This window comes from Encephalitozoon cuniculi, chromosome VI (genome assembly GCF_000091225.2).
Source record: "Encephalitozoon cuniculi GB-M1 chromosome VI, complete sequence".
In the NCBI taxonomy this organism is placed as follows: domain Eukaryota; kingdom Fungi; phylum Microsporidia; family Unikaryonidae; genus Encephalitozoon; species Encephalitozoon cuniculi.
The window spans coordinates 121,009-148,161 of NC_003233.1; the positions used below are offsets into that span (position 1 = coordinate 121,009).

At 48.8% G+C, this 27,153-nt stretch overlaps 23 protein-coding genes across 23 annotated transcripts; 7 read left to right on the forward strand and 16 right to left on the reverse strand.

Moving 5' to 3' along the window:
* Positions 1 to 51: 51 nt before the first annotated feature.
* ECU06_0910 (uncharacterized protein) lies at positions 52 to 2,232 on the forward strand (the record flags this gene model as incomplete). Its single annotated transcript, NM_001041469.1, has 1 exon — positions 52 to 2,232. One exon carries the CDS (start codon positions 52 to 54, stop codon positions 2,230 to 2,232), a length of 2,181 nt encoding a protein of 726 aa, NP_585847.1.
* A 78-nt stretch (positions 2,233 to 2,310) lies between these two features.
* Positions 2,311 to 6,747, forward strand: ECU06_0920 (uncharacterized protein; the record flags this gene model as incomplete). Its single annotated transcript, NM_001041470.2, has 1 exon — positions 2,311 to 6,747. One exon carries the CDS (start codon positions 2,311 to 2,313, stop codon positions 6,745 to 6,747), a length of 4,437 nt encoding a protein of 1,478 aa, NP_585848.2.
* A 62-nt stretch (positions 6,748 to 6,809) lies between these two features.
* Positions 6,810 to 9,782, forward strand: ECU06_0930 (phospholipid transporting atpase; the record flags this gene model as incomplete). Its single annotated transcript, NM_001041471.1, has 1 exon — positions 6,810 to 9,782. One exon carries the CDS (start codon positions 6,810 to 6,812, stop codon positions 9,780 to 9,782), a length of 2,973 nt encoding a protein of 990 aa, NP_585849.1.
* A 71-nt stretch (positions 9,783 to 9,853) lies between these two features.
* Positions 9,854 to 10,036, forward strand: ECU06_0935 (uncharacterized protein; the record flags this gene model as incomplete). Its single annotated transcript, NM_001415664.1, has 1 exon — positions 9,854 to 10,036. The coding sequence occupies one exon, from the start codon at positions 9,854 to 9,856 to the stop codon at positions 10,034 to 10,036; it is 183 nt and encodes a 60-aa protein (NP_001402502.1).
* Positions 10,037 to 10,075: 39 nt separating this feature from the next.
* ECU06_0940 (uncharacterized protein) lies at positions 10,076 to 11,251 on the reverse strand (the record flags this gene model as incomplete). The annotated part of the gene is made up of 1 exon (NM_001041472.1): positions 10,076 to 11,251. One exon carries the CDS (start codon positions 11,249 to 11,251, stop codon positions 10,076 to 10,078), a length of 1,176 nt encoding a protein of 391 aa, NP_585850.1.
* Positions 11,252 to 11,364: 113 nt separating this feature from the next.
* ECU06_0950 (uncharacterized protein) lies at positions 11,365 to 13,170 on the forward strand (the record flags this gene model as incomplete). Its single annotated transcript, NM_001041473.1, has 1 exon — positions 11,365 to 13,170. One exon carries the CDS (start codon positions 11,365 to 11,367, stop codon positions 13,168 to 13,170), a length of 1,806 nt encoding a protein of 601 aa, NP_585851.1.
* Positions 13,171 to 13,217: 47 nt separating this feature from the next.
* Positions 13,218 to 14,021, reverse strand: ECU06_0960 (uncharacterized protein; the record flags this gene model as incomplete). Its single annotated transcript, NM_001041474.1, has 1 exon — positions 13,218 to 14,021. One exon carries the CDS (start codon positions 14,019 to 14,021, stop codon positions 13,218 to 13,220), a length of 804 nt encoding a protein of 267 aa, NP_585852.1.
* Positions 14,022 to 14,260: 239 nt separating this feature from the next.
* On the reverse strand, positions 14,261 to 15,157 carry ECU06_0970 (uncharacterized protein; the record flags this gene model as incomplete). Its single annotated transcript, NM_001041475.1, has 1 exon — positions 14,261 to 15,157. The coding sequence occupies one exon, from the start codon at positions 15,155 to 15,157 to the stop codon at positions 14,261 to 14,263; it is 897 nt and encodes a 298-aa protein (NP_585853.1).
* Positions 15,158 to 15,208: 51 nt separating this feature from the next.
* ECU06_0980 (uncharacterized protein) lies at positions 15,209 to 16,711 on the reverse strand (the record flags this gene model as incomplete). The annotated part of the gene is made up of 1 exon (NM_001041476.1): positions 15,209 to 16,711. The coding sequence occupies one exon, from the start codon at positions 16,709 to 16,711 to the stop codon at positions 15,209 to 15,211; it is 1,503 nt and encodes a 500-aa protein (NP_585854.1).
* An 88-nt stretch (positions 16,712 to 16,799) lies between these two features.
* ECU06_0990 (chaperonin-containing T-complex subunit CCT5) lies at positions 16,800 to 18,398 on the reverse strand (the record flags this gene model as incomplete). The annotated part of the gene is made up of 1 exon (NM_001041477.1): positions 16,800 to 18,398. One exon carries the CDS (start codon positions 18,396 to 18,398, stop codon positions 16,800 to 16,802), a length of 1,599 nt encoding a protein of 532 aa, NP_585855.1.
* Positions 18,399 to 18,446: 48 nt separating this feature from the next.
* ECU06_1000 (uncharacterized protein) lies at positions 18,447 to 18,887 on the reverse strand (the record flags this gene model as incomplete). Its single annotated transcript, NM_001041478.1, has 1 exon — positions 18,447 to 18,887. One exon carries the CDS (start codon positions 18,885 to 18,887, stop codon positions 18,447 to 18,449), a length of 441 nt encoding a protein of 146 aa, NP_585856.1.
* A 36-nt stretch (positions 18,888 to 18,923) lies between these two features.
* Positions 18,924 to 19,400, forward strand: ECU06_1010 (uncharacterized protein; the record flags this gene model as incomplete). Its single annotated transcript, NM_001041479.2, has 1 exon — positions 18,924 to 19,400. The coding sequence occupies one exon, from the start codon at positions 18,924 to 18,926 to the stop codon at positions 19,398 to 19,400; it is 477 nt and encodes a 158-aa protein (NP_585857.2).
* A 29-nt stretch (positions 19,401 to 19,429) lies between these two features.
* ECU06_1020 (Myb-like transcription factor) lies at positions 19,430 to 20,209 on the reverse strand (the record flags this gene model as incomplete). The annotated part of the gene is made up of 1 exon (NM_001041480.1): positions 19,430 to 20,209. The coding sequence occupies one exon, from the start codon at positions 20,207 to 20,209 to the stop codon at positions 19,430 to 19,432; it is 780 nt and encodes a 259-aa protein (NP_585858.1).
* Positions 20,210 to 20,233: 24 nt separating this feature from the next.
* Positions 20,234 to 21,259, reverse strand: ECU06_1030 (uncharacterized protein; the record flags this gene model as incomplete). The annotated part of the gene is made up of 1 exon (NM_001041481.1): positions 20,234 to 21,259. The coding sequence occupies one exon, from the start codon at positions 21,257 to 21,259 to the stop codon at positions 20,234 to 20,236; it is 1,026 nt and encodes a 341-aa protein (NP_585859.1).
* A 33-nt stretch (positions 21,260 to 21,292) lies between these two features.
* On the reverse strand, positions 21,293 to 21,934 carry ECU06_1040 (uncharacterized protein; the record flags this gene model as incomplete). The annotated part of the gene is made up of 1 exon (NM_001041482.2): positions 21,293 to 21,934. One exon carries the CDS (start codon positions 21,932 to 21,934, stop codon positions 21,293 to 21,295), a length of 642 nt encoding a protein of 213 aa, NP_585860.2.
* A 48-nt stretch (positions 21,935 to 21,982) lies between these two features.
* ECU06_1050 (uncharacterized protein) lies at positions 21,983 to 22,330 on the reverse strand (the record flags this gene model as incomplete). The annotated part of the gene is made up of 1 exon (NM_001041483.1): positions 21,983 to 22,330. The coding sequence occupies one exon, from the start codon at positions 22,328 to 22,330 to the stop codon at positions 21,983 to 21,985; it is 348 nt and encodes a 115-aa protein (NP_585861.1).
* Positions 22,331 to 22,445: 115 nt separating this feature from the next.
* On the reverse strand, positions 22,446 to 22,751 carry ECU06_1060 (U2-type spliceosomal complex subunit CWC24; the record flags this gene model as incomplete). The annotated part of the gene is made up of 1 exon (NM_001041484.1): positions 22,446 to 22,751. The coding sequence occupies one exon, from the start codon at positions 22,749 to 22,751 to the stop codon at positions 22,446 to 22,448; it is 306 nt and encodes a 101-aa protein (NP_585862.1).
* Positions 22,752 to 22,818: 67 nt separating this feature from the next.
* ECU06_1070 (uncharacterized protein) lies at positions 22,819 to 23,838 on the reverse strand (the record flags this gene model as incomplete). The annotated part of the gene is made up of 1 exon (NM_001041485.2): positions 22,819 to 23,838. The coding sequence occupies one exon, from the start codon at positions 23,836 to 23,838 to the stop codon at positions 22,819 to 22,821; it is 1,020 nt and encodes a 339-aa protein (NP_585863.2).
* Positions 23,839 to 23,962: 124 nt separating this feature from the next.
* Positions 23,963 to 24,509, reverse strand: ECU06_1080i (60S ribosomal protein L19; the record flags this gene model as incomplete). Its single annotated transcript, NM_001041486.1, has 2 exons — positions 23,963 to 24,476; positions 24,508 to 24,509. Coding segments are annotated over 2 exons (516 nt in total).
* Positions 24,510 to 24,612: 103 nt separating this feature from the next.
* Positions 24,613 to 25,101, reverse strand: ECU06_1090 (uncharacterized protein; the record flags this gene model as incomplete). Its single annotated transcript, NM_001041487.1, has 1 exon — positions 24,613 to 25,101. One exon carries the CDS (start codon positions 25,099 to 25,101, stop codon positions 24,613 to 24,615), a length of 489 nt encoding a protein of 162 aa, NP_585865.1.
* A 170-nt stretch (positions 25,102 to 25,271) lies between these two features.
* On the forward strand, positions 25,272 to 26,210 carry ECU06_1100i (transcription factor TFIIB; the record flags this gene model as incomplete). Its single annotated transcript, NM_001041488.1, has 1 exon — positions 25,272 to 26,210. The coding sequence occupies one exon, from the start codon at positions 25,272 to 25,274 to the stop codon at positions 26,208 to 26,210; it is 939 nt and encodes a 312-aa protein (NP_585866.1).
* A 65-nt stretch (positions 26,211 to 26,275) lies between these two features.
* Positions 26,276 to 26,737, reverse strand: ECU06_1110 (40S ribosomal protein S18; the record flags this gene model as incomplete). The annotated part of the gene is made up of 1 exon (NM_001041489.1): positions 26,276 to 26,737. The coding sequence occupies one exon, from the start codon at positions 26,735 to 26,737 to the stop codon at positions 26,276 to 26,278; it is 462 nt and encodes a 153-aa protein (NP_585867.1).
* Positions 26,738 to 26,831: 94 nt separating this feature from the next.
* ECU06_1120 (uncharacterized protein) lies at positions 26,832 to 27,116 on the reverse strand (the record flags this gene model as incomplete). The annotated part of the gene is made up of 1 exon (NM_001041490.2): positions 26,832 to 27,116. The coding sequence occupies one exon, from the start codon at positions 27,114 to 27,116 to the stop codon at positions 26,832 to 26,834; it is 285 nt and encodes a 94-aa protein (NP_585868.2).
* Positions 27,117 to 27,153: the final 37 nt, after the last annotated feature.

Below are 27,153 nucleotides of genomic sequence, written 5' to 3' on the forward strand. Positions count from 1 at the left end.
AGGGCCTGCTACACATCCCGAACGTAGTAAACCCAAACAAAACAATCCCTTATGATGGCTGAGGAGTCCCTGGATCAGAAGCCAGCCTCAAGTTCAGGCCAATGCGAGTATGCTGTATCCTTTGCCTTCGCTAAGAGCCAGGGGATGTTCAGGAGGGCATCGTGTATAGACGGCAGTTCAAATCCTAAGGTGCCAGGGCCCAGAGTTGACTTCGTCCCAGAAAGTGTTTGGAAATCCATGAGAGATGGCCTCTTTGTGTCTCCGGCATGCGGTGCCGATGTGCAGCTTCAGCCCAGGAGTACAGGAAAGGCTGTCCTTATTACCTTTATGATTGACGAGCTTATTCCCAGCGCCAGTGCTCCTGGATCCAGTAAGAGCGTGGTTGTCAAGGTTGGATGGATTTTCTCCATACTCCAGTCGCTCATCAACCTCGGAGATCTTGTGCCCCATGAGGCGCCTAGCCACGGGGGAGGGATGAGGAGGTCCAGAAGAGTTGTGAACGCCATTGTCGACCCCACAGATAGGTTGTTCGATATAGTCCCGGAGATCATGGGCCTCCGCCTTGGCCTAGACGAGTTTATGAGGAGATACAGAGTTCTAGCATCCGACGGGAGAGTGCTCCATCCTTTGGCGAGGCTTGACGAGTTTGAGAACAGGAGTGTGCTAAAGATTTCAAAGATCACAAGGATGCCTGACGGAAGGGTTCTATCTGTTGACGATCACATGAGGAGCATTGTTCGCGGACTCAGGAACCAGGGGAATACCTGCTTCATGAACAGCGGGCTCCAGTGCCTGATGAACTGCTGGAAGCTCTCAGAGTACTTCATAAGCAGGGAGTATGAAGAGTCCCTGAACAGGCACAAAGCTATCCATGCATCCTTGGCAAGTGCATACTACGACCTTATTTCCCAGGTATATGATGGAAACCTCCATGCCATCACACCCGTGGGAATCAGAAAAAGCCTGGGGTCGATATACGAGGAGTACAAGGGAAACGACGAGCAGGACTCCGTCGAGTTTATCACCAAGATGCTGGACACACTACACGAGGCCCTTTCCACCCAATCCTCGCATCCCAAGAAGAAGGAAAAGGAAAAGTGGTGGGAGCACAACAGATCAATTATTACAGACCTGTTTTTCTTCTGCCTGAAGTCCACACTGACATGCCGGGGATGCGGCAGTACCAAGGTGTCCATCGAGCCTGCAGTGTGCCTCTCTCTACCAATTCCCCGTTCCATGCAGCACAAAGATAACATTGTGGTGTTCTATGAATCAGGCAGGAGACAGCCTGTGAAGATATATGCCGATGCATCCACCAGCATCAGAGGCCTCAAGAAGCTACTGGATGCCGAATATGGGGTACTAGGAAAGGTCATGTGCATATGGTATGACGGCAACAGGAATATGCTTGAGCCTGCAGATGACGTTGTCTTACAGGACATTCCGCAAACACTGTTCTGCTATGAGTACTCCGAAGACATTGAGTACTGCTGGGTCCACCTGAAGACCAAGAGGCTGTTTATGGACAAGTCATTCAAGTTCAACATTCTGATCAAGGCCTCTGGCTACGACGGACTACTGGTGCTCCTGGAGATGAAGAAGACCCTTGCTTGCCTTGTTTCGGAGGAGGTCCGATGCCTCTTGGAGGAGAGCAGCATATCCTCCTACTTCAAACTAGAGAACGCAGGCAAAACCCCGAGGGAAAAGCAGATGAACTTTCCAGTGGCGGTAGTGATAAGCAGAGCCCATGAAGGCAAAAGGCTGCTCAGCCTGTTCCACGACCCGTTGGGCACGATTAGAGAGATAGGCGCGCCTAAGCCAACCCTCCAGCACTGCGTAAATAGATTTCTAGAAAAAGAGGATCTCCATCCATCAGAGCGCCTGCACTGCGAGGGATGCAATGGAAAGATGATGTTTAGCAAGAAAATGGATCTGGAGGACCTCCCGATGTATCTGATAATCCAGCTGAAAAGATTCCAGTATGTAAACAGCTCACCGATGAAGATCTCGACGCTGATTGAGTATCCCCTTGACAAGTTTCTCCTCAATGGAGTTGAGTATATGGTCATAGGAGTGTGCAACCATGACTCGGACGCAGTCACGTCGAGCGGGCATTATGTAAGCTATCTGCGGAAGAACGGATGGTATCTCTGCAACGACCAGAAGATCGAGAGAGTCGATGAAGTCGACAAGGAGCACACGTATGTCCTTTTCCTTGAAAGATGTTCCTAGAATAATAAACGCACCTGTATTTAGTTAGGCTGTAGGGATCTATGCTGTGCTGAAGTAAAAACGTTAGGAATGGTCCCCATGGGGTCTGAGGACATAAAGAGTCTTAGTCATGTCGACTATTTCGAGAAGCTGAAGTCCTTAGTTGGAGCAGAGGACGAGTTGGTGGTGAAAAAGGTGATGGAGGTGCTGTGCGGGGATGTGGAGAGCAGGCAAGATGCCATCGAGAAGATTCTCGGGAGGAGTCTTGCAAAGGAGAGCCTTGAGAGCATGACGCAGCTGACAGAGCGCTTTCTTCACAGGAATGCGAGGCAGATTAGCTTTGAGGATGTTGAGTTGTTCGACGTCCTCCTTACACAGGCAGAAAAGAGGAGCCTTCTCGAAGTGATAAGGAAGGGCACGGATCTTGAAAAGGAGCTTTCCGGTGCTCTGAGGGGATCTAAGGTGTATTTCATGAGATACATACTTGCCAACAGAAAGTTGTTTGAGTATTTTCTCGTCCACCAGTTGTATCTGGACGAGAGGGAAAAGGCCAGGAAGCTGATGAGGGGCGAAGAGGGGTCTGTTTCCTTCATCAAGTACATAGACAGTGATGCATTGAGCCTGATGAGGGGGAGCAGGGTGATTGACCTAGAAAAGACGTCTAGTGAGCATAGCACACACATGGCAAGGGAAGGATATCCTCCTGGGTCAACGGTGAAATACGAGGATGGAGCCAAGATTGTCCTTGTTCCTGGGCGGCGGGTGGCTGTTGAATTCGATGGACACCCCCCAGGCAATGTAAAAAGGCTTTTTGGAGAAGACTTTATGTTCAACTACATCCAGAGTATGGTTCAGGACTCGGTGTTGAAGGGGGACGGAAATGTTCTTGTGTGTGCACCCACGGGGAGTGGGAAGACAGTGATAGGAATGATGTCTATTCTCAGGGAGGCCGAAAGGAGGAAAAAGATGAGGGTCGGGTATATTGTTCCCATGAAGGCGCTAGCCAGAGAGATATGCAGGACAATCAGCAGATGGTTTTCGGGGTACGGGATCAGTGTTGTGGAACACACCTCGGATGTCTACTCGGGATATGCCCACTTGGAGAGGACAGGGGTGATTGTGTCCACTCCAGAGAAGTTTGATGTTTTGACAAGAAACACGGATCTTTGGTTTGATCTGGTAGTGATTGACGAAATCCACATGGTTGGAGACTCGAGGGGCGCGGCGGTGGAGGCAGTTGTGGCTCGGATGGCGGTGCGCGGAGGGTGCAGGATTGTGGGTCTCAGTGCAACACTTCCAAACTACATGGATGTCGGGGCATTTATCGGGTGCAACGATCCTGACATCTTCTACTTTGGACCCGAGTTCAGGAAGAGCCCCATCGACTACGAGGTGATAAATGTTGGGGCAAGGGAAAGGGAGATGGACATGACCATCGAAAAGGTGCTGGAGAACCTTGACTCGAATGGGCCTGTGCTTGTGTTTGTCCATTCCCGGAACGAGGCCCTTGAGGTTGCAAACGAGATAAGAAGGTACATGGAGAAGGCTTCTGATGATGGGGCAGATGTGAGTCCGGAGGTCAGAGAGCTTCTGAAGCATAGGGTTGGGATTCACCATGCAGGACTGGACAGGAAAACAAGGGTGGCTGTTGAAGATCTGTACAGGAACGGGAAGATAGATGTGATGGTGAGCACAGCAACGTTGGCATGGGGTGTGAATCTACCTGGAAAAACTGTGATAATAAAGGGCACGGAGGTATACGATGCCTCCACATCCAGATGGAGGCCTATCAAGCAGATTGAGATGATCCAGATGTTTGGAAGGGCCGGAAGATCTGGAGACGATGGATGCAAGGGGATACTGATATCCAGCAAGGAAAACGAATTCCTTGTTCAGCGGAGCATAGACTCAAGGCTGCTTCCAAGCCTGTGCGACTGCCTTAATGCCGAGATAGTGAAGGGAATGAGGAGGTTTGAAGACATGATCGACTGGTTCAAGCACACGTTCTATTACACAAGACTGGTAAAGGTGAGCAGGGAGCCTGCTAGGATGGTCAAAGAGCTTGTGTACAGTGCTCTGAAGCTGCTAGAGGATGCAGGACTTATTGCACTGGAGCCAGCCATACATCCCACGGAAGTAGGTGAGGTTTCGTCTAGATACTATGTTCACTACAGAGATGCAAGAAGATTGTTTGATGGACTTTCACACGTTATGCTGGAGCCGTCCATATTTCAGATTCTAGAAAAAGCAAGGGAGTTTTCTGATCTGAGCATTGATGAGAAGGCGATGGAGTCTCTCAGGGGCCTTGTCCCCATTCCTACGGAGTCCTCGTTCGGGGTACTCTTGCAGTGCTATGTAGCTAACAGAATAGAATCGACCTCTCTCTCGCAGAACCTTTGCAGAATGTTCAGGGCGCTATTTGAGATTGGGGTGAGGAAGAGGCTCGGAATCTCAAAGATGATACTAGGATGGTGCAAGGCTGCAGAGCACAGGATCTTTCCATATCAAACGCCACTGAGGCAGTTTGCGGACGACAAGAATGCTCTTAGGGACCTTGAGATGAAGGAAATCCCGTTTGGGATGCTGGAGATACTGGGCAAGGAAGGCCTAGATGAGGTAGGGATTCGCGGAAGTGGTATAATCGAGCATCTGAGATATGTCCCCAGGTTTAGCATTTCTCCGAGTGTTCGGGTCGCAGAATCTGGATACTATGTTATAAGCCTTGGGATGGAGAAGGCCTTCGACGACAGCAAAGTGCACAGCAACACATACTATCTCTTTATAACAGATGCAGAAGAGGAGGAGCTGGTTTTCTGCGATGCAATAGTGTTTGAGAAGGGATGCGAGTATGTATACCAGAATTACGGGGTGTTCACAGGGCAGCCTTTTCTGAACATCTGCCTGCTATCTGCCCATTACCTATGCCCTACAGAGCCCGTCCCACTTGATTTGAGGAATGTCGCAAATTCCAGGGCTTCCATCTTTGATGGCGTCTGGAGGGATTTTATGGTGGAAAAGGCGCTTGGAATGGACAACTGCATCAGGCTGGGGCTGTTCTACGATGACATTGGCACAGAGGTAGTTGTTGTGCCAGGCTATGGGGAAAAAAGGAGGTTGATGCTGCTGGGCTATAGAGCATACACATACGAGGAGTTTGTTTCCTGGAAGATTACCTCAGGACCTGTCACGATTCTGGAGATCCACGACTCCATTTCAAACCATCTTATAGAGGTCTGCATGGCGCATTGCATTGTGAACAGCATCCAGATGGTTATGACAGGACTCCCATTCACACGGAGTGGTGGGGCTGAATCTGTTGGGAAGATCGAGAAGAGCATGGAGAATGTGGGTATCGAGGTGCATGAGTCCTTTAGTCTTACGCGTCATGGCCAGCTTTCTGACTTCAAATTGAGGCTGACCATGAATATGGACGGCTTGGACGTGGAGAAGAAGTCGTGCCTTGTCATCTGCTCCACGAGGAAGATGGCCAGGTGGTTCATGAAGCACTTTAAGGAGGCAAAGGTCGCTTCTGAGTACACGGGGATCCACAGCGGAATATACTTTGCCACAAGAAGAGTAGTAAATCTATGGATAGACAGGAGATGGAGTCCACAAGTGAGCCAGGTGCACATTGTTGGAACGGACTATTACGACCATGAGACCCTGTCCTGGGTTGATTATCCACTTGCAGATGTTAGAAGGTACTCGCTTCTGGGGAGAAGGGGATTTCTTTATCTGAAGCAGAGCAAGAAAGCGCTCTACTTCGGCGACGGGGGCGTTCCTCTGTGCTATGGCTCTTCGGGGAGAAGGGAACTCTATGTGTACTCGTACTGGCTGGGATGCAGGGCCGAGAAGAGTGAGGAGCTCCCTTTGTTTGTCAAAGAGCAGGAGCTGACGCGGTATGGAGCAATGATGTGCAGGTACTGTGTTGGAATTGACACGATCGAGCTATTTATCGAAAGGGTCAGGGACAAGATGGGGATGAAGAGCATCCAGACTCTTGTGTGTGGAGCCGGAGAGCTTGTGTTTGATGTGGATTCTGATGAGTTTGAGGCGTTGTCTGGAGCCGGTGTTGATCTTTCGAGGGGAAAGGCACATGGGATGACTTCGTACATACTGGACAGAGACAAAAGAGACGAGTGGGTTCTTCGGGAGTATGGGGACCAGGTACTTCCTGTGGTGCACAGGGTGTACCTGTGCCTTGTTGAGGTTTCGTCGGAGAAGACGTACCTGAAAACGTCATTCAATGCAATGTTTGGCCTTCAGAATGTGATGAAGGCATTTGGCGGGTGCATGGACAGATTTTACAATGCAAAGCTTTGCGGCGGCGTTGTGCTCATTGAGGTTGTGTCCATGCCCAGAAGTCCCATGGGATGGACCGTGTTTTTCCTATCTGCTGGGTCCAGGGAATTCAAGGTTCTCTATGCCGACTGTCCCGGAGTGCACTCGATCCCTTGGGAGCACAAGAGTTGCTATATCATGAACGACTGTCTGCCTGGGTTTGAGGTTGTTGAGGATGAAGACATGGGGGCCTGAGCGGATGACAGGAGGGTGTCTAGGTAAGGCTATTAAATCCGGGGGGCGGAGCCCTAGGCATAATGAACAGGAAGGAAAACAAAATAGTTACGTCGAAGTATACAGCAATGACCTTCCTCCCACTGAACATATACCACCAGCTGTCGAGGCCATCAAACTTATTTTTCCTGCTGACTCTCATTCTGCTGTCTATTCCATCGATATCTCCATTCAGCCCATTCACCTATCTCCTGGCATTTGTTGTTGTTGTCGGAGCATCGATGATGAAGGATGGAGTAGAAGACTACAGGAGGCACAAGCAGGACAAAGTGATAAATGAGAAACCTGCAAATGTAGTGCGAGGAAAAGGACGGGATGCATATGCTGAGGAGATCCATGTGGAGGATCTCAGTGCTGGGGATCTCATATTCATAATGAAGGACCAGGAGGTGCCTGGCGACGTGGTTTTGCTGAATAGCAAGGTAGAGACAAGAGACGGCATCAGATGCAAGAACTACTGCTTTGTCGAGACAAGCAATCTGGACGGAGAGATGAATTTGAAGAAGAAGACATCGCAACATCAGGTTGAGTGCAAGAGAAAAGACACGGGACTTGAGTTCCGTGGAGAGAAACTGAGCTTGTGCAGCTGCGATAGGTATTACATGGACAGGACATCTGACTTCACTGTTGAGGACACAGGAGACCTGTTCAATAAGTTTGAGTGCCAGATAAACATTGATGGGGAAAACATCCTATGCAACGAGAAGAATGTTCTTCTAAGGGGGTCGAGGATCAAGAACACCGAGTGTGTTCTAGGGATGGTTGTGTGTGTCGGAAAGCAAACAAAGCTCGGCAAAAGCCACTTCAAAGCGAAGGTAAAGATATCGCTTTTTGAAAAAAGCGTTGGGGACTTTATATTTGGGATTTTTATGATATACCTGGGGATTCTGGCGGCAACCTCTGTCCTTGGGGCTAGATTCCTTAGAAAGGATGACATCGAGTATCTGTATTTGAACGAGTATCTTGCTAATGATGCATTGAAGCAGACAGGAACGAATTATATTTTATTCAGTTACCTGATTCCCTTGTCTCTCTTTGTGACTCTCGAGGTATCCAGGATGTTCCATTCGATGTTTATATCCTATGACGACGAGATGGCCAGGGATGGCATCAGGTCGATCTGCAGGAACTCAAACATCACAGAGGATGTCGGAATGATTGAATACATCTTGACAGACAAGACCGGGACGCTTACGAAGAACTCCATGGTCTTCAAGTATTGCCACATATATGACTCTCCGGACCTTATTTCAAGAGAAGAACTGAAGGAGTCCTGCTTTGACATTGATCTTGTGAATGATCTGAGCCCGGCCGTGAAGAAAAGGCGCTCCCGCATGATGTTTATACTTGCTCTCCTGTGCTGCAACTCAATTGAGCCTCTTAACAACAGCCTTGAGGGGATTTCGCAGGACGAGCTGTGCATTGTCCAGGAGCTAGAGAGGCTGGGACACGTGCTGGTGGAGCGGGACGAAAAGTTTGTTGTACTGGAAATAAACGGAAGAAGGGTCAAACTCGACATAATGGTCTCGCTAGACTTCACCTCGGCAAGGCAGAGAATGTCAGTCGTGATGAAGGTGCTTGGGAGGTATATTCTATTCTGCAAGGGTTCTGACCAGAAGCTTCTTGGAGACAAGAAGATGACCTTTGAGCAGGGGGACATGGGAATGATCAGAGCTCTCATAAACAACAACTCTGAGTACAGGTCTCTTGTTGTTGGATACAAGGAGCTGAGCAGCGATGTGCTGGCATGGATAGAGAATCAGTATAACAGAGTCTCCCTGAAAAACAAGTTTCTGGAACAGGAGAGGATTTTCGATTCTGTGGAGGAGGGGATGGTCTACCTGGGGGCGACCTTTATAGAAGACGAGCTCCAGGATGATGTCAGAGGGACTATAACATCCCTGCGAGATGCAGGAATCAAGATATGGATGATCACCGGAGACAAGAAGGAGACTGCAATGAGCTGTTCGGAAGACTGTGGAATTACCCAGAAGAGCCGTGAGCCCCAGTCGCTCGTGATCGACGGCAAGGAGTTTTTGGAGAAACTCGGCGATCCAGAGATCTTTGAGTACAAATCAATTGTGATATATAGAGCAACTCCCTACCACAAGGGGAAAATAGCAGAAAAGATAGTCGAGTCTGGGAAGAACACGCTTTCTATTGGAGACGGAAACAACGATGTTCCCATGCTCACAAGCTCCCATGTTGGTGTGGGGATCATGGGGAAGGAGGGCACGCAAGCGAGCCTGTCTGCAGACTTTGCGATTCCAGAGTTCAGGCTTCTAAAGAGGCTCATACTTGTGCACGGCCGATACAATCTCATCAGGTTTTCGAAGATAACACTCAATGCATTTTTCAAGAACATATTCTTCATCTCGATACAGTTCATGTACAACTTCTTCAACGGGTATTCGGGAAAGCCCATATACAGCAACTTCTTTCTGAACTACTACAACGTACTTTTCACGTCATTCGTCCCTCTATCCATAGGTCTTTTCGACAAGGACAAGCCGGAGATCTATCTTATGTCCCATCCTGGGGACTACAGGGATGCAAGAAGACTCTTCAGCAGGCCCTCATTTGTGTTTGGGTTCGTGTACACAGTCTTGCTCGGGATCGTTGTGTTCGGGCTTTCTGTTGGTGTTGTTTATGTAAAGGACCTGATCAGCAGAAGGGGGCTGGTTGGAGGATACGTCCTCCTCACAAACTACTTCTCAATAATTGTTTTCTGGGTTGTGTTGTTCACGCAGATTAGGGAAATATCCTTCTTTGTTGTCTACTCATGGATAGCAATTGGACTGAGCATTGCCCTCAACTTCATAACTCTCTTCTTCATCCAAGAGCTAGATGTCACAACGAACAACGCCGCCCTCAATCTGTTTTCCTTGCCCGTCTTTCACCTGACCTCCTTATTTGTGCTTTCCGGAGCACTACTTGTTGACTTTGTCGTCACAAGGATGTTTTCTGTTGTGAAGAAGAGCAGGGGATGGCCCTGAGAAGGATCCTGGGTGTGCTTCTTGCATTCCAGCAGGACTGAGTATTAAACAAATTTTTGTTATCCCTTGCGATGAAGGAGAGTGACCGGCAGATATTCTTTGATGTCAACACCACCTATAGCTCTACGGAGACGGATGAGGAGATATCTGGGATGTTCGACGACAAGGTGTTCCCTGAAGACTCGCTTGGAGGAGGGGATTTTCTTAAGCTTGAGGAGGAGTTGAAGAAAGTAAGGAGCATTAAGAAGCCATGACGGCCTGCCATGCTGCTTTGCATTGTGAATAAAGAAAGCTTAGGTGTTTTTAATGTCTTGCGGTTTGGATCCAGCGGCTCTTCTGAACAGTGCAGCCACTCCATGCCCAGCACCCACACATAGAGACGCCACTCCATATCCTTCCAGTGCCTCGTTTTTCATAACACTCAGCAGTGTGCAGACAATCCTTGCTCCAGAAGCCCCGATCGGGTGTCCAAGAGCTATGGATCCTCCATACCTATTGACCCTGTCTTCACCGATCTGAAGCTTCCGAAGGCAGCAAAGAACCTGGGATGCAAATGCTTCGTTTATCTCGAAGTACGAGATCTGGTCTTTCTCAAGTCCATTCCTCTTTAGTAGTTTCTCGATGGCAACAACAGGACCCAGCCCCATGTCTCTGGGCTTAAGTCCTACAGCAATGAAATCAATAAACTCTGCAACCACAGGCAAACCTAGCTCATCAGCTCTTCTCCTTTTCATCAGAAGCACGGCAGACGCTCCATCAGACAGCTGTGAGGAGTTGGCCGACGTGCAAACCCCATCCTGCCTGAATACAGGCTTCAGACTCTCGATAGTACCCAGAGACGTCTCCCTTATCCCTTCATCACGCTCAACAGTCTCATCTCCCACCCTCATGGGAATGATCTCCGCAAGAAAATGGCCCTTCTTGGTGGCTTCAAGAGCCCTCTTTTGGCTTGTCACTGCATACTCATCAGCCTCACTGCGTGTTACACCGTGGGTCTTGCCTAGCATCTCCGAAACCTCCCCTAATGTCAGCATGCAATCCTCGGCATCTTCGCATGCACCGCCCCTGCTCAGGGTGTATTCCTTGGGCAGTCCATAGGATGTCATAGACTCAAATCCTCCAGCAAGCCCTATCTCTATCCTACCCGATCTAATCTTCTCAGCAATAAGCCCAACAGACTCTAGCCCAGACCCGCACAATCTGTTTATGATCATAACTGGTGTCTCGACCGGCACTCCAGCCCTCAAAACACCCATTCTTGCAGCCACATTCCCTTCCATTGAAGAAAGACAATGGCCGAGGATGACTTCTTCGATAAGACGAGGGTCAATCCCAGTCTTCTCAATGATGCCCCGGATAGCAGCGGTAACCAGCTCATCGTTCCTAAGGCTTCTGAGCTTCCCTCTCGTCGCCCTTCCAATGGGTGTTCGGAGTGCTCCTACAACAACAACGTCCTCATGGGATATCATCGGCACTGGGGCCTTGGGCGTATCCTTTAGCAGGGTGACCTCCCGCCAAACTCGCCACAGCAGAGAGATCAGATTGTTTATTCATAATAAATAGGCAGAGCAAAACAAACAACATGAGCAAGACATTGCAAACTAAGATCGGGGGATCCCGTTCAAGCCAGATGGTCGAAGTCGTGCTTGTAGTGGTTCTGTCTTTCCTCTTATTCGATAGAAAGGTACCTATAACAAAAGATGAGGCTGAATTCGCACGGAATCTCATGTCATATGGAGATAGGAAGTTCTGCTTTCACAGACACCTTCCGCTGCCGGGCCTGATATGCCATGGACTGTGCCGTCTCTTTGCAGCTCTGAACATTCCTCTGCTCTCTCTTGCTGCCGAAAATCCCAGGCTGGTTAGCTTTACCCTCTTCGTCGTAACCATGCTACAAATATCCTGGCTGGCACAGGAGACATACAACAGAATGGTATCGCGGATAGTGGTGGCAGTCCATACAATAGGCCTGTTGATCAACACCCAGATCATGTTCCTTACAAACGAGATGTTCTCAATATGCTTCCTTGCCAGCGCTATTGTTCAGCTCAAGAAGAGACGCAATGCTATCTCTGGCGCTCTACTCGGCCTTTCCGTGGCATCCAGCTGGGTCTCCTTATCTGTCCTGCCTCCTCTTGCCGTGTTCCATGGAATCAGCCTGTTTACGTTCATTGTGGATCCAAGCAACAAAGTGTGCAAGGGTGCCCTGAGGGCTGCCAAGGGGGTTGTCGCATTTGTGCTTGTCCCTGCCTCCGTGTATGCCCTGTCCTTCCTTGTGCATTACTCCATACAGCACCAGCACACTGCCGATGCCAGAGGATTCTCTATAGAGTTCCAGGCTGCATTGAAAGACAGCATCCAGGAGTCGGCCGACAAGTATCTCATGGACAGAAGCATAATCACCATTCTAAACCAGAAGCACAACACGTATTTAAACATGAGAGCAGGGATTCCTTCGTGCTCAAGCGAGAAGACCGAGGACTCCATGTGGATGGTAATCAAGATCCATCCAAGCGATTCCAACGGAAATGTTGGGGAGCAGGACAGATACATAGGCCATGGAGATCTTGTGAAGATTGTGGAGCTTGGAAGCAGTATGTGCCTGAGGGTCGGGAGCGAGGATACAGAAGACAAATTCAGGAAAGTCCTTGGATTTGTGCAGGAAGACAACGATGCCAATGAAGAAGACATCTGGCAGATAATTGGAAGCGGCCCTGTTGTCAGTAGAAGCTCGCTGGTAAGATTCAGACACTATAAGACAGCAATGGACCTATGTGTCAGAAGTCTCCGGAAGCCTGAAGAAGACGGCGAAGACAATATGGAAAAGGCCGTAAACGGGTCTCTGTACAGTGATAACAGGTCGAGGCTATTCTACATCAGTGATAACAGAAATCATGATTTCTTCAAGAAGAACTTTTCTGATGGAAGGCCTGCAGAGACGGTTGCAAACTTTCCCCAGAAGAGCTTCTGGAAAAGGATTCTTGAGCACCATAGAAGACTTATAAAGGGCTTCAGGCGACGGTGGGCTCTGGTAAGAAGATATGCTCTGCTCCCTCTCCAAAACGGCAAGACCCGCCAGGTGAAGCATGATATCCTCTTTAATGTCCTTACAATGCTGTCCTCGTTCCTGCTTCCCATGGTGCTTGTGCTGAACCACATTTCATGGAGGAAGTATGGAAAAGGACTTGTAACAAGAGAAGATGACTTCTTCATATGTATGATGCATCTTTGTGCCGTTCTGATCGAAACCACACTCAATCTCGGGCAGGCACTTACGGAGGTTCTTAGGATCTGGATGGCATTGAGCCTCGTGTCTCTTTTTGGCACAAGACCTGTCTTCCTTCTTTTCTCCGTCTTTCTCTCTTCCTCAATGAGATTTCTAAGATGAAGGCTGTGGATTAAAAAGAGAGTATAACGTTTCATATACTTACAGGTTTATTTGTGAATACAAAACGGAAATCCCTTCTTGGGAGATGAATAGCCACTTAGACAGCTCTGAGGAGCACAGATCTTCCCATTCGAGTGATCCAGCATCCTAAAGGCTCTGGTCACAACATCCCCATAAACCTCAAGGGATTCGTCATGGCGCAGTACCACCGGGCCTTCGTTCACGGCTATCCGGACCTTCAGAGGGATGAGGCGGGATTCCTTATTGTTTTCCCACTCCCCAGAGCAGGCTGCCTCTCCAAAACCAAAAGAAATGCGCTTGATCTCCCCATAGAACTCTACAGAGAAATCAAGCGCATTTCGAGCATCTGTGAATACAAGAAAAAAAGAGTCTCCTTCGTTCCTTACTTCGAGACCTCCATGGGCCTTACATAACCTCCTAGCAATTTCATCATACACCTCAATGGTCCTGTACATTGCATCAGGAAAGCAGCACCAAAGGTTTGTGCTGTCGGTAATGTCGGTTATGACTATAACAAGGTTGCCCTTCAGGAACTTCTTGTGGATGCTCTGGGAGGCATACTTCTTATAGCAAAACTCTCCTTGGAATGTGTCCTCTGCATTTTTGGGCTGTTTTGATTTCTCAGCCTTCCGGGACTCTCCTCCATGGTCCCTGAGAATAAGCATGCACCTCATCCCATCAATGATCCCGGTCTTGAAGCCACAGAACGCAGATCCAAGCACCCATATCGGGTTAACTGCCAGCCTCGCCGTGTACACAAACATCAGTGCATGCATCTTTATGGCGTAGACCACCAACTCGAATACAAGTACGATGCTACTTCTCAACATGGGGATCCTTATTTCTGGCTGTTTTTATTCCCACCCGCCTTGACAGATAATTTTGTGTCAATTGCAATTTTGGGAAATTAAAATTTAATCGCTTCTCAATTGCATAGTCAGGTACAGGCTTGTATTCCATCTTCTGGACTAGGCTGCATTGACACAATGCCCATTAATTAAGGATGCGGGCCAATCACCCCAAACGGGCAAATTTATATTGATAGCTGCAACGAGGTGCAGAGAGAGTCTCACCTGGGCACTCCACAAGCCAACTCAGCCCAAGCTCCATCATCCCCTTCGTATTCCTTCACGACGCCCACCTTGAATCCTATGATCAGTCTTGGGCCGTCAGTCAATATATTGCATATCTCCTCCTTAAGGCAGTTGCCGTAAGTAACTTCGAGGCCCTGTGTGAGAAATATAACGTTGTTTCTGCTGTCGCAGACAACAATCAGGTTGTTCCATGTGGCGGAGGCCTTGATATCGTAGAGCAACTCGGTGAACGAGGCCTCCTTAGTTTCCAGACTCAGTGCAAGAACCTTTTTGTTGAACAGCGATACCACCAGCACATCCCCAAGGAGATTGATCGAGACTATGGGCTCTTTCAGGAATATCAGGCACTGAAACTCATCCATTCTCATCTCACTAGCCCTCCCTGCCAGAATCTCTGTTACCTTTGGCTCTTCGACAACGAACACCTTTCCGTTCTCAAATGACAGAAATAGCTTGTTCGTGGCAGCCACTCCGCATGTGCACACCCCATTGTCAGATGCCAGCCTTGTCCTTCTGACCTCAACACTCTCCTCCATGGCGGCGATGACTGTGATCTCTTTGTCGCCCACAAGCAGAAACCGATCCCTGTATACAACAGAAGCATCCAGAGGCCCTTTTGTAGTAACTTCCTCTACCTTGCTTCCAGAAAGAAGCCCAACACTGCTTTTTGACAGCAGAACCCAGTGCCCATTAAAGTCCTTAACATCCGTCACTTCCATGTCCACAGGCACCTCTTTAGCAACCCTCCTTCTTGTTCTATCCCACTCGACCAGCTTACCTGGCGTCGCAACAAGAAGAGTGTTTTCCTTTGACCCAAAGGCCTGGACACTACCCTCGTTTCTGTACGTGAACGATCCATGCCTCCTGTTCATCCAGCGGAAACTTTTGGAAGAAAATATATCAATGCATTTTATTTAGGAGCTTCAGAAGTTTCTGAGAAAGTATCTAAACCCGGTCTTTAGTATCAAGACATAAAGCAACTCTTCCGGGTCAAACTCCTCGTGGACCTTGACCATGAGAACCGAATGCCTTGGAGAATAGAAGAAGTATCCTTTACTCCTCAGACTAGGCACAAGAAACTCTTCAACAGAGGGTACTCCAAACAGAAATGGAGGGTCTGTCTTGTCCTCAACCTCAACAAAGCCTGGCCTGTAGGAAAGACTCAGGACAAAGTCATAGTCCTTGAAGGATGGCTGCAGCAACTTGTGCGTCTGCAACCGGAACTTTTCGTCAAATAGGGCAAGTTTTTGTGCCAATACAGCCTTCTTTAGGGCATTCAGTCGCTGGACTATCTTCTGGGGCGGCATTCTTATCACCACTATGTCATGCTGGTACACCACCTCAAATCTTCTGTTCTTGTTTTCTGAGACCTTCAGCGTCTCTAGATTAAATGAGCAGCCCTCAAGCCGAATCTGGTACCTTAGAAACTCGTTAAAAAATCTCCCAAACGAGTTTATCCCTCTCCCCACCATCAGGCAAATCAGCTCCACAAGCCTGTCATCGAAGTATACAGGAAGATATCCATGGCTGTCCAGAAATCTTTTGACAGACACCGTGTTCTTCTTGAACATGTCCGACTGCTGGCCAACAACTTCCGATATTCGGCTGTTGATCCTAAACTCGGCATTTCTGTCTCTCCTTATCATGATCTGGAACTTGAAATACGAGCCTCTGTACTTCAGGAGAACATAGTTGTATCCAATCGCGCTTCTGTGCTTGCTTTTCTTGTATATCAGGCAGTACAGGGCCGTCTTCGCACAGTCGAGGGCATCCTGATCCTCCGGCCAGTTCTCCTGAGACCTGCAGTGCAGATAACATTCGTGGACATTCGTCACAGAAGTACCTATATGCATTGCGTCGTCGTCGATTATTTGCACAGGAAGCCTGATCCTCTTGACATGCTCAAGAACCTCAACATATTTCGAATGCTCATCCCCCGTTGTCTTGAATCCAAACACTATCTCATTCCACTCAAAGTCACCTGCCTTGAATGTCTTTAGCCCATCAACCAGCAGGAAGTACGGAATCGTGCTCTCAGGGCCATTGTGGCTTGCCACGGGATCATATCCCTTGCTGCTGAGCTTGATCCCGATAAAATGCCGGTGTCCAGAGGTACTGACATAGACATACCTCACTCGAGGTCCAAAAACTCTCGCCACTGCCTCCTTGAGCTCACTGCTACTGTACAGGGACTCCCTGTCGTTCAGTCCTACCTCGATGTCGAACAGATACTCGCCGCTAAGAATGCATTTGTACATCTCGTCATGCTTTCCAAGATGCATCAGAACCACACTGTATATCGAGCTTGGAGGCATGAACTCGTTTATCTTGTTCGACAGGACAAGCTCCTCAACCACAGAACTCACGTCAATCTTTATCTTGTGCTGTCCAAGCCTATCTTCCACGTACCTCTTGATTTCCTCCATAGGGCAAATGGGTCGTGATAATAACGAAATCTAAATAGGAGGAAGCTGCCTTTGACTCCTCCTCTCCATGAGCAACAGAAAATAACCTTTAATCGTGGAAATCAGAGACAACGTTGTCGATCTTAAGAACCATCGTGACAAGCTGCGTTGCCATCTGGAACTGCCTGATCTTGCTGCTCAGAGCATCAAAGACACCCAGCTTCTTCATGTCCTGCTCTCCATCCCCCAGGCAGTCAACCCCAAGATGGAAGTTCTTGCTCTCCATTTGCAGCTTCCGAAGGTCAGACGAATATCCAATCGGATCGTGACCGCTGTTTCTCGCTAAGCAAAGCGGAATCTCCTCCAGGGCCCTTCCAAACCCAAGTATGGCTTCCCGCTCCTCCCCAGAGTACCCCGTAGCAATTCTTTCTAGGGCAAGAGAGCACGACATCTCGGAAGATCCTCCCCCATACACTATCCTGCTGTTCGTGAGAATGTTCCGAACAGCACAAAGGGCATCCCGGATCGATCTCTTCGCTTCCTCAATAACCAGGTCATTTGCCCCTCGGACAAGGATCGTAACAGCCTTACTGCATCCCTCGTTCTCAACCACAATGATCTTGTCATTCTCAGTCCCGAGACTTTCCTCTCGGACTCTTGCTTTCCCAAGATCAGACTCCTCCAGATCCTCAAATCTCGCCACTATCGATCCCCCCGTGTGAACCGCCAGGAGCTCAAGCTCATGGCCTCCAACCCACCGGACTGCAGGAAGGCCATTCTCCATAAGAAGAGAGTTGGCCTCGTCATCAAACCCCCACTGGCACATCACAATGTTAGATCCGCTCCTCTTGATGCTTTCTATCATCTCTGCAAACTTCTTCTTCTCATACTCCTCCAGCTCCTTGTACTCCTTGGGATTCGAAATCACAAGGCTGTGCTTGGTCTTCAGCTTCGGAGGCTCAAAAGGGCAGCTTAAAAGCGCTATCCTTCCGTCCTTGACCTCCTTCTTCATCTGCGGATGGCTGAACTCCTTGTTGATCACAATTCCCTTGATAAGGGCTGTGGAGGATAGATCCCTTCCAACCTTACTTTCGATATTGATCAGCTCAAAGTCGAGGTCCTTCCTCTCCATATCTGCAACCATCAGTACTGCATCCGTGCATATCTCGGCAAACCTTTCAAGAGATTTGTACACTATCTTGCTTCCAAGACTTGTCTTCGCCGCCTTCATCATCGTCTCCTTTAGATCAGATATCTCCTCGGATATCTCGGACAGATGCTCAACTGCGTGTCCCAGCCCCACCTCAAAGCCCTCAGATATCTTGATCGGATGCACCCCTTGTCCAAGGAGTGCCTGTGCCTGGTCAAGAAGCGCAGACGCAAGCACAACAACGCTCGTCGTCCCATCCCCTATCTCTTCGTCCTGCGACTCGCTCAGCTGCACTATCAGCCTCGAAATCGGATTCTCCGTCATCTCCATCTCCTTGAGTATGGTTGCCCCGTCATTGGTCACAACTATATCCTCGTCCTTGCTCTGCAGTATCTTATCCATTCCAGTCGGCCCCAAGGAGGTCGAAAGAAAGGTTGCTATCGATCTAACAACCCCAATGTTTGCGAGGATACACTGCTGCCCCTTGATCCTGCATCCTTTGTCTTCATCCGTTATCTGGAATGCCTGTCCTAACTCATCAGTTAGAAGATCCGACATCGACTGGGGTAATTTTTTCCAGCCTACTTTTCCGCCGAAATCCCAGGCTTACTTGTTGAACACCATCTCATAGAACGTGTCGCACTTGTACTCCCTGTTAACCTCAAACCCGTTCCTCATGTAGAACCCCAGGCCCCGGATGTTTTCCCTGTACACATACAGAACTATCCTCCTCACAATACTATCATACTGCTTCCTGCACTCGTCCAGGAGCAGGGTTCCGATGCCCAATGACCTGTACTTCTCCTCAACATGCAGCTCAAACACATACGTCGTATCTCTGGAGAACCGGAACATGATGAATCCAACGGGCTTCTCCCCGGCAAGGCAAAGAATGTAGTTGTTCTTTCTGTTTCTCAGAGACTTGGCCTTCGAAAACCGCAACAGGGGGCTTCTGCAGTACCCCCTCAAGTTGGCAACAACCAGGCCCATCGCCCACTCCATCAGATCCTTTCCAAGCCTCTCCATCTTCAGGACTTTCCTCTCCATCTAAAATATTTTGCAAGGCCTTCCCCGTTCGAGTTCATGGAAGAAGCCCAGAGTAGAAGCACCATGAAGAAGCTACTCAGGAAAATAGAGTCCCAGATAGACAAGGTGAGCTTTCTGTACACAAACCCCACGCAAACAGCAGAGATAAAGAAGATGCTCGACACTGAAGAAGACTCTCGGGCAACTCTTAGGAAATGCATCAGCAGGATGGACAGGCTGAACTCATACATGAATCCGATGAAGTGTGGCACAGTAAGCATCCCTTCCATAGAAGAGCATCTGAAGTATCTATACGAGAGAAGAGGTGTGTTTGATGAGGGTAAGTGTTATGCTCTCCTTACCAAAAACAGAATCGATACAATGCTCTCCAATAGAAAGGCCGCAATTAAGAGCAAGGGAAAGACACTGAGTTACGAGTTTAAGGAGAGGCTCACAGGATTCCTGTCCAAGAGGGGCAGTGCTTCATGGAGCAACGAAAAGATAGACGACTTCATCAGCTCGATGATGAGATGACTCCAATATAAACTATATGCCTGTCCAAACTATTTATTCTCTTTCTTGGTCTTCGCCTCACCTATGTACTTGGACCTACATTGTATGGGATTTCTTGTCATCACATGTGTGCTAACATTCCGCCAGTCGCCCTCTCCGTATATTCTGACCCCCTCCATAAGCCTTTCTCTCTCGTCCTCCGTCCACTTGCCCTTCTGGACATTCTTGTTCAAGAAGTAGAACCTCATGGCACATTCCTTCCCCGTCCTTGTTCCAACTATCTTCGACACATACCTCCACCTCGAAAGCCCATACTTCTCCACCCCTTGCTCAAGCAGCTTGTCTTCCTCCAGGGTCCACATCTTCGGCGCAGACATAGTGTTCAAGCGAAGGTGCTCGGTAAACACCTTGAATGGCCTGCACTTCATCTCTTTGGACATTTCAATCCAATCCTTCCCCTCCTCACTCATCTGCTTGACCCAAGCCATATCACTCCGAGACAATCTCCTGTCGAGGTCCTCCACATTGTTAATCCATCTGTTGAAGCATTCGTTTCTTGAGATGTTAAATCTCTTCGACACCTCTTCCCAGAAAGGGTCATAGAGATCAAACTTCATGCACCTCTTAGTCGCTTTGGAAAACTCCTCATCTTGTCTCACGTCCGCCTCAACAACCATAGGCCCGTTCCCCCGCGGCTTCAACTTGGCAATAGTGCTTCTGTACGAGCACTGCTTCTTTATGTCTCTCAATTTCTTCAAGATCTTCTCTATCTCTATGTAGTCCATGTAGAGCCTCTCCAGCCTCTTGCTCAAGGACCCCTTCTCTTCCATTGGGCTGCCGCTGCCACCCAATTTTCATCTCAACAGCCTGTTGACATTGGTAAGTCCACATCCAGGTCCATAGACAACATGTCCTTCTCCAGTACTTCGAACTTCATATTCAAACCCAAAGAACCGCTTTAGCAAATCCAGAATCCCCTGAACCTCCGAATCAACCCTGCCAACCCACAGACTCCCTATGCTTGTGGACGACAGCGACATCAGAGAGAGTGCAAGATAGAGAAGCTTCTTGTCAAATACCCCTCCGTACTTAACGCTTCGAAGAAGGTCCTTGCACGCCGCCGTGGCCGTTTCTCTTGGCGTCAGGCCCTCCCCACTCCCGATCGAATAATAAATCCCGCTCTTGGACTCTGCAAAAACAGCACACTGGAATCCAGGAGATGGCCCAGAGTCTACCCTGTTCGACATGTTCGAGAAAACCTTTGTGTTCAAGATATCTCCCAGCATCTCCTTGATCCGGTCGGTCATTTCTTTAGCCGGAACGGAGCTTACCCTGCTGCTCAGCACCAGCCCTCGGACCTTGAGAATCTTCTCCGGGCTCTCTAGGGCAATCGTACATACCTTTCCAGGCCTATCCACAGTGAATAGAACCTCCCCCTTGCCCTCAGGCGCAAACCCCCTCTTCCTTACAACAATCTCACACCCGTTGATTCCAAATCTCCTCAACACATTGAAATGGGCAATTCTAATCAGATCAACGCAAAGCTTCCCGTTCGTTATCCCCTTGAATCTTATCCTTAAGGGCTCAGTCACAAAGGGACAGAGAACCAGAAGAGGCTCTATGTACATCGAAATCTCATCCGAGCACACGACAGTAGTATCTCCTCCCCTCAGCGCACCAGGAGCAAAAAGAACATATCCCTCCTCCCACGAGTGGCTCGACCCGTGGGATATACCCTGGAGGAGCTTGACAAATGACTTCGCCATTGAGTATCTCCTGCCAACCGCCACCTTCACCGTGTTCTTGGACAGTAGACTGCATACAAGAATAAGCTCTAGGCTCTCCGGACACTCGAAGACCATCTCGCTTCCACCATTCATACAGAGGGATGGGGGCAGGCATAAAAAAGAATCTCAGCCAGAGCAAGAGCCACAGAGGAACTCATCGGTAATGTCCCTCAGAAACTTCTTTCTGTCTCCAGATCTGAAATATCCGGATCCCACCACGGCATAGTCAGCCCCAGTAATCCGGCCAATGTTGCTCATCTCTATTCCTCCATCAATCCCAACCATCTTCCCATATCTCCGGACCTCCTCCACTTTTGCCAGGCACTCCTCCTGAAATTTCTGCCCTCCAAATCCCGGCTTAACGCTCATTATAAGGACAAAGTCGGCGCTCCTCATCTCGGCATCGTCCACTTGGGTCTCAGGATTGAGTGCAATCCCAAACAGCACATTCCTCTTTCTGAGATACTCAGCAACGCCTGCCTTATCGCAAACCTCGCTGTGGATCGTCACCAGGGACACCCTCTCGAGATCTATCTGCATGATAATATCTAAAGGCGACTCGACCATCATATGGACATCGAACACAAAGTCGTGCTCAAGAATCCTGTTGATTATGCACGGGCCAAAGGTGATGTTCTTGACAAATGTTGTATCCATGACATCCAGGTGGATGTTGGTCACCCCATTCCTCTTCAGCTCCCCAAGCTCCTCCTCTAGATTCCCGAAATTACAGTCTAGTATGCTTATTCCTATCCTTTTCTTCAGCATACCTAGGTGCATAAGGCGGCCAAGACCAATCAAATATTTATTCTTATTTCAAAACGTTTGATCACTGTCGTCGCACGGAACCGGCTCCTCAAGGAACTTGTAGACACCAATCCTCCTTATCTTCATCTCATGGAGATCCTGTGTTAGGCTGTTGCAGCAGCACAGGCTCTTTATCGCACTTGTCTCAAAGCTCTCCTTGTACTGGAGCTTGTCCTGAACATATCTTCTTATTCCATATACACTGAACGGGACAAGAAAGAACCCAAACGCAGAGAATCTTTTGTTCTTGAATATCCTTGCATAGACTATCGAAGACAGATAGCATGGACACAGAGTGGATGCCAGGCAGTATCTGGGCGAGAATATCGGGCACAAGAATGGAAGGTCATACTCCATTGACAGGCTCTAGAGGCCACAATATATCCACATCCAGTTCTCCTATTTGGCCAGGGGGCTGCCCAATAGAACTACAGCCATTAAGGGGTGGGCTGCTTGGAAGCTGTTGCGAAAATCACACCACCCAGAACCTTCCATACATCGCCTTTCCACATACTCCGCACTCATCGCCATCCTGATACTTTCTTATTGCACACAGAGAACAAAAGCTGTGCCCACACTCTGCAACCACCCTCTCCTCGAATGTCTTCTTGCATATCCCGCACAGAGGCCCGGGACCAGAAATAACCGGGGCCTCTTCATACTCGGCAGATCTGTCGTGGGAATACTTGCAGGAGTCTCCATATCCACAATATCCAGTCTCCCTAAACGGCTTGCAGACAACTTTGTGTGTATCAATCACTTCACCATCATCAAACATCGCCCTAAGGATGGGAAGACCAGAAAAGTTTATGTACCAAAGTATATTCCGCTCCAAATATACATGATTAATCGAATTCTATTGGTTGAGAGCCGTCCGTCGGAGAGGACGTAGTGCTAGGAGGTCTGATCCACCATTCACGGAAGGAGCTTGGAAGCTTGCCTACACGCTCCCAGAATGCCTGCGGCATAAGTTCTTCGACCTTGGCCTTAATGGCGTTTTTGAGATTGGGGATATGCTCCTGCACCGTCCTTTTCACAATGGATGGAACCATCTTCTTCGTGTATTCCTTGACAAAGCTTTGGACCTGCTCCTTTGATGCACTGAGAATCTTCTGCTTCAGCCTGGAAAGGTGAGGCCAGATCCATTCTATTACTCGGTCAGTAACCCATCCGATAAGAATGAGGGTGTACTTCTTTGCAACAGGATATGTGCCTGGAGAGGATACCACACTCAGAAGTAGAAACGCCACCGTAATCGAAAACATCCTGTATCTGAACACAACCTTCTCCACGACCCTTCCTTCGATCGCTAGCTCGACCATCGTCAAAATAACGCTTACCACATAGGCAAGCTCTGTAAAGACTCCCTCTTCTCCATCGTCTCTGGCATCGGTGATAACGGCTGCTCCAATCATCAGGATGATTACAGCCGAAAATATCATTTTGCTCCAGTGGTACTGCAGTGTGGAGTAGTCCAGTACCTCGTGGATCTTCGACAGCAGATATCCCATCGAAACCGCAATCACACACATATCTGCTCTCTCCTTATTGACCTCGAGAAAACCGACAACCTTCTTGAAGTACAATACTAGGGCACACAGACACAGCACCTCTATCATGTTCTTGACGCTAAACACTCCGTTCACAAGCGACTTTCGCTCTTGGATGTTGATAAAGAACCTCCAGACAAAAGACCCTGCCTGGTAGAAGAAGTTCACAAATACAATGATCTTGATTGTGTAGTTCACCAACAATCCCCCCATGTCTCCACACTGCATGACTATCATGAAGCACAGAGACACCAGAGTCAGGATTTCTCCAGCTATCTTCTTTTCGCTTAGGCAAGTAACTTTGTCTTCACCCATCTCCTCCTGCAATGCCCTGGGGCTAAGTGCCATCTCAAACCAATAAGGCTAGCCTCGCTCTCATTAATTAATCGGAAGAAAACGGGTAGCTCCTTTCTCAGGAAAAAGGTGAAGGTCTTTTATTTCAAGATGAGATCACTCTGTTGGATAGGTTGAGCGCCTTTGCCTGTTCAGCAAGCTCCTTGGCCCTTTGCTCATCAGCCTTCCTCTTGATTATGCAGTCCTTCATGTGGAATCTGTGCTTGAACAAATGCCCCTTCGCCTGCTTGTAGAACACCCGGAAGTCTTCCTTGGTAATTTCTCCATTAGCCCTCATCTCCTTCAGCATGGCCCTCATTGCGCGGATCTTCTTCATCCATATCTTCTTTTGAGGCATCCTTGCATTTGCAGTCCCAAAGCGCTTTCCAGTACCCATGTGCCTTCCCTTCTTCTTTGCTTCCAGTCGCTTCCGGCAACGCCCCCTGCTCGTGTGCTTGTCCTGCTTCATAATAATCACGTTGTCCTTGATCAGCTGCTTGATCTGCTCCCTAGTGCTTGCCCCGTTGAGCCTCTCAATCTCGTTGTTGTCCAGCCAGAGCTTCTTCTTTCCACAGTTCAGAATATCCGATGCAAGGCGCCTAACTCTCTCCTCATTTGACCTTCAAATTAGAAACAGCACGTCTCACTTACATTTTCAGGGTGCAAATTTTTTGGGCTTTTGTGAGCCTTGTGTCTCTAGAAAGAAGTGGGTCCCACAGTGTCTGGCTAAAAATAAGGATTTATTTGTCCAGTCTCCTAGGCTTCACATCCGCAGTCCCAGATCTCATCAACAGTCCTGCAATCAACAACCGTCTTTCCCAACCTCCTGTTGACCACATTGTGAACCTCGCACAGCCATGTCTTGAACTCCTCGTTGCTTCCAACCCTTGGGGGATAATCGCTCAGTAGCTTTTGGAAATGCTTGGTGCACTCCCCGCACGGAAACACGGACGACAACAGGTGAATGAAGCTCAGGGTATCCTTTTTCTGCTGGTAGGTCGGGAATGCAGGATATCTGGCTCCCATTGTATGCAACAATGTCCATGTCGACCTTCCAAGCCTCTCTCTTATCTCCTTTTTACTCAGCTTTTCTGTCCGGGGATTCTCAGACTTGCCCGAACCGCCGAGGAGCTCACTAGAAACCTTTCCCTCTCTGTCCCTCACCATCAGTCCATAGCATCTGTATGTGACCCATGCGGCAGCCAGCACTACTAGAATCCTTCCATAGCTCTGCTCCCTCTTCATGTTTATACTTCCTCTCCTCTATTTATAGAGTCGTCTGTTTCATCCTTAATCACGCAGAAATCAGACTTTGGCCCTGGTGTTTACTCATTGATGGAACCTCCCCAAAGCAACGCGAGGTCTCTAGGCAAGCTTGCAGAGGAATAAATACTGCAGGAAGCAGAACCCCAAGTATGAAGACGCTTCCAAAGTTCAAGCCGTTTGTGCAGACATGCTCTGACTGCGGAGAAACACAGAACATAGTCGAGGACTACAAGAATGGGTACCATGTGTGCGGAAGGTGTGGGTGCATTGTGGGAAACAGAATCATAGACGAGGGGAGCGAGTGGAGGTCGTTTGGAGACAGCAACAAGGTGGATCCATGCCGTATTGGAAGTGCAAGTAACCCGTATCTCGAGTCTGAGCAGCTGGACACGATGATAAGCACTGGAGGGGGCATGAACTCGTATGTGCTGTCGAAGATTCAGATGAAAAACAGCATGAGGGGGCCCGAGAGGGCTCTGAAGCACGGAATGAACCTCATCACGGCATTCTGCGAAAGGTCGAATCTGTCACGAACCATCATCGATAGAGCACACTACATCTTCAAGAACATCGAAGAGAGAAAGCTCCTGAAGGGCAAGAACGTGGAGGGCATTGTTGCGGCCTGCATATACATAGCGTGCAGGCAGGAGGAATGCCCCAGGACATTCAAGGAAATAAGCGTGATGACGGCCGTGCAGAAGAGAGAGATAGGAAGATGCTTCAAGCTAATATCTCCCCACTTGGAAAGGATGGCAACCATGTCCACAGAAAACATCATAGCAAGATTCTGCTCCGACCTTAATCTGAACATCAAGATTCAGAAGATTGCCACAGAGATAGCAAAGGCAGCACATGAGCTAGGATGCCTTGCTGGAAAGAGCCCCGACTCGATAGCTGCTGCAGTGATATACATGGTGACAAACCTGTTTCCTGAGGAAAAGAAGATCCAGAAGGACATCCAGTTTGTTACCAATGTCACCGAAGTTACCATAAAAAACACATACAAGGAACTGCTGACCTTCAAATACGACATAATCCCCGAGAACATGGTTAATAAGGAAAGCATAGACAAGCTTCCAGGATATTGAGTGTGCGTCATGGTGAGAATCATGTCCCGCCGGGGCTGAAGGACGAGAGGAATTAATAAAAGTCTTTACTTCTTTCTTGAAACGCCCATAGACCTTCCACGCCTGCCGTTTGACTTGGTCCTCTGCCCGCGTACCTTAAGCCCAACGTCAAGCCTGTATGCTCTAATACGCTTGTTCTTCTTTCCCCTTTCAATCATCATCCTTAGATCCGCATCAAGCCTTGTACCTATGAGATGGGATGTTGTTCCGTCGATGATATCTCTTTGGTGGTTCATGTAGGACTCGGGAATCCCAACACTTGCAGGGTCGAGAATTGCATCACTGATCCTCTTCATCTCATCCTCCCCCATCTCTCCTGCACGCTTTCTCAGGTCGATTCCAAGGCGCTTGCAGATAGCCGTTGCGATTCTTATTCCTATCCCCCGGATCTTTGTAAGAGCGAAGGGAATCCTCTTCGTACCATCGATGTTGGTGTTGTGGATACGGACGATGTACTGGACTTCAGCCGGGTCGTAGGTGTAGTTCATTTAGGGGATTAAATTTTTCATCTCTCAAAACTGGGGCAGCCTCCCGGGACTGCGCCACTAGGCCGTGCCAATAAATAAAAATTGAAGGCATACTTTATTTTTCCAGAAGCATCCTTGCCAATTTCTCGACCTTTGCTACGGCGCGCTTGTGCGAGCCCAGCCTCTTTCTTAGCAGCTTCTGTGCCTTGTTATTGTTCTTGGCCTCAAGAAGCGAGATTGCCTTCTTCTCAAGTGGAGAGAGGCCGCTTATCTCGTCTGCAACGGCTGCTGCAAGGAAGCGGGACTCCTGGGTCTCGGCCCTGGGGCCCCTCTGCTTTCTCTTCACGTCCGGCCTCTTGACAGGATAGCGTACGCGGACTTTTTTGTAGGCGTTCTTCATTGCAGGGTCGGGAAAAATTTTAATTCTACATGCACGC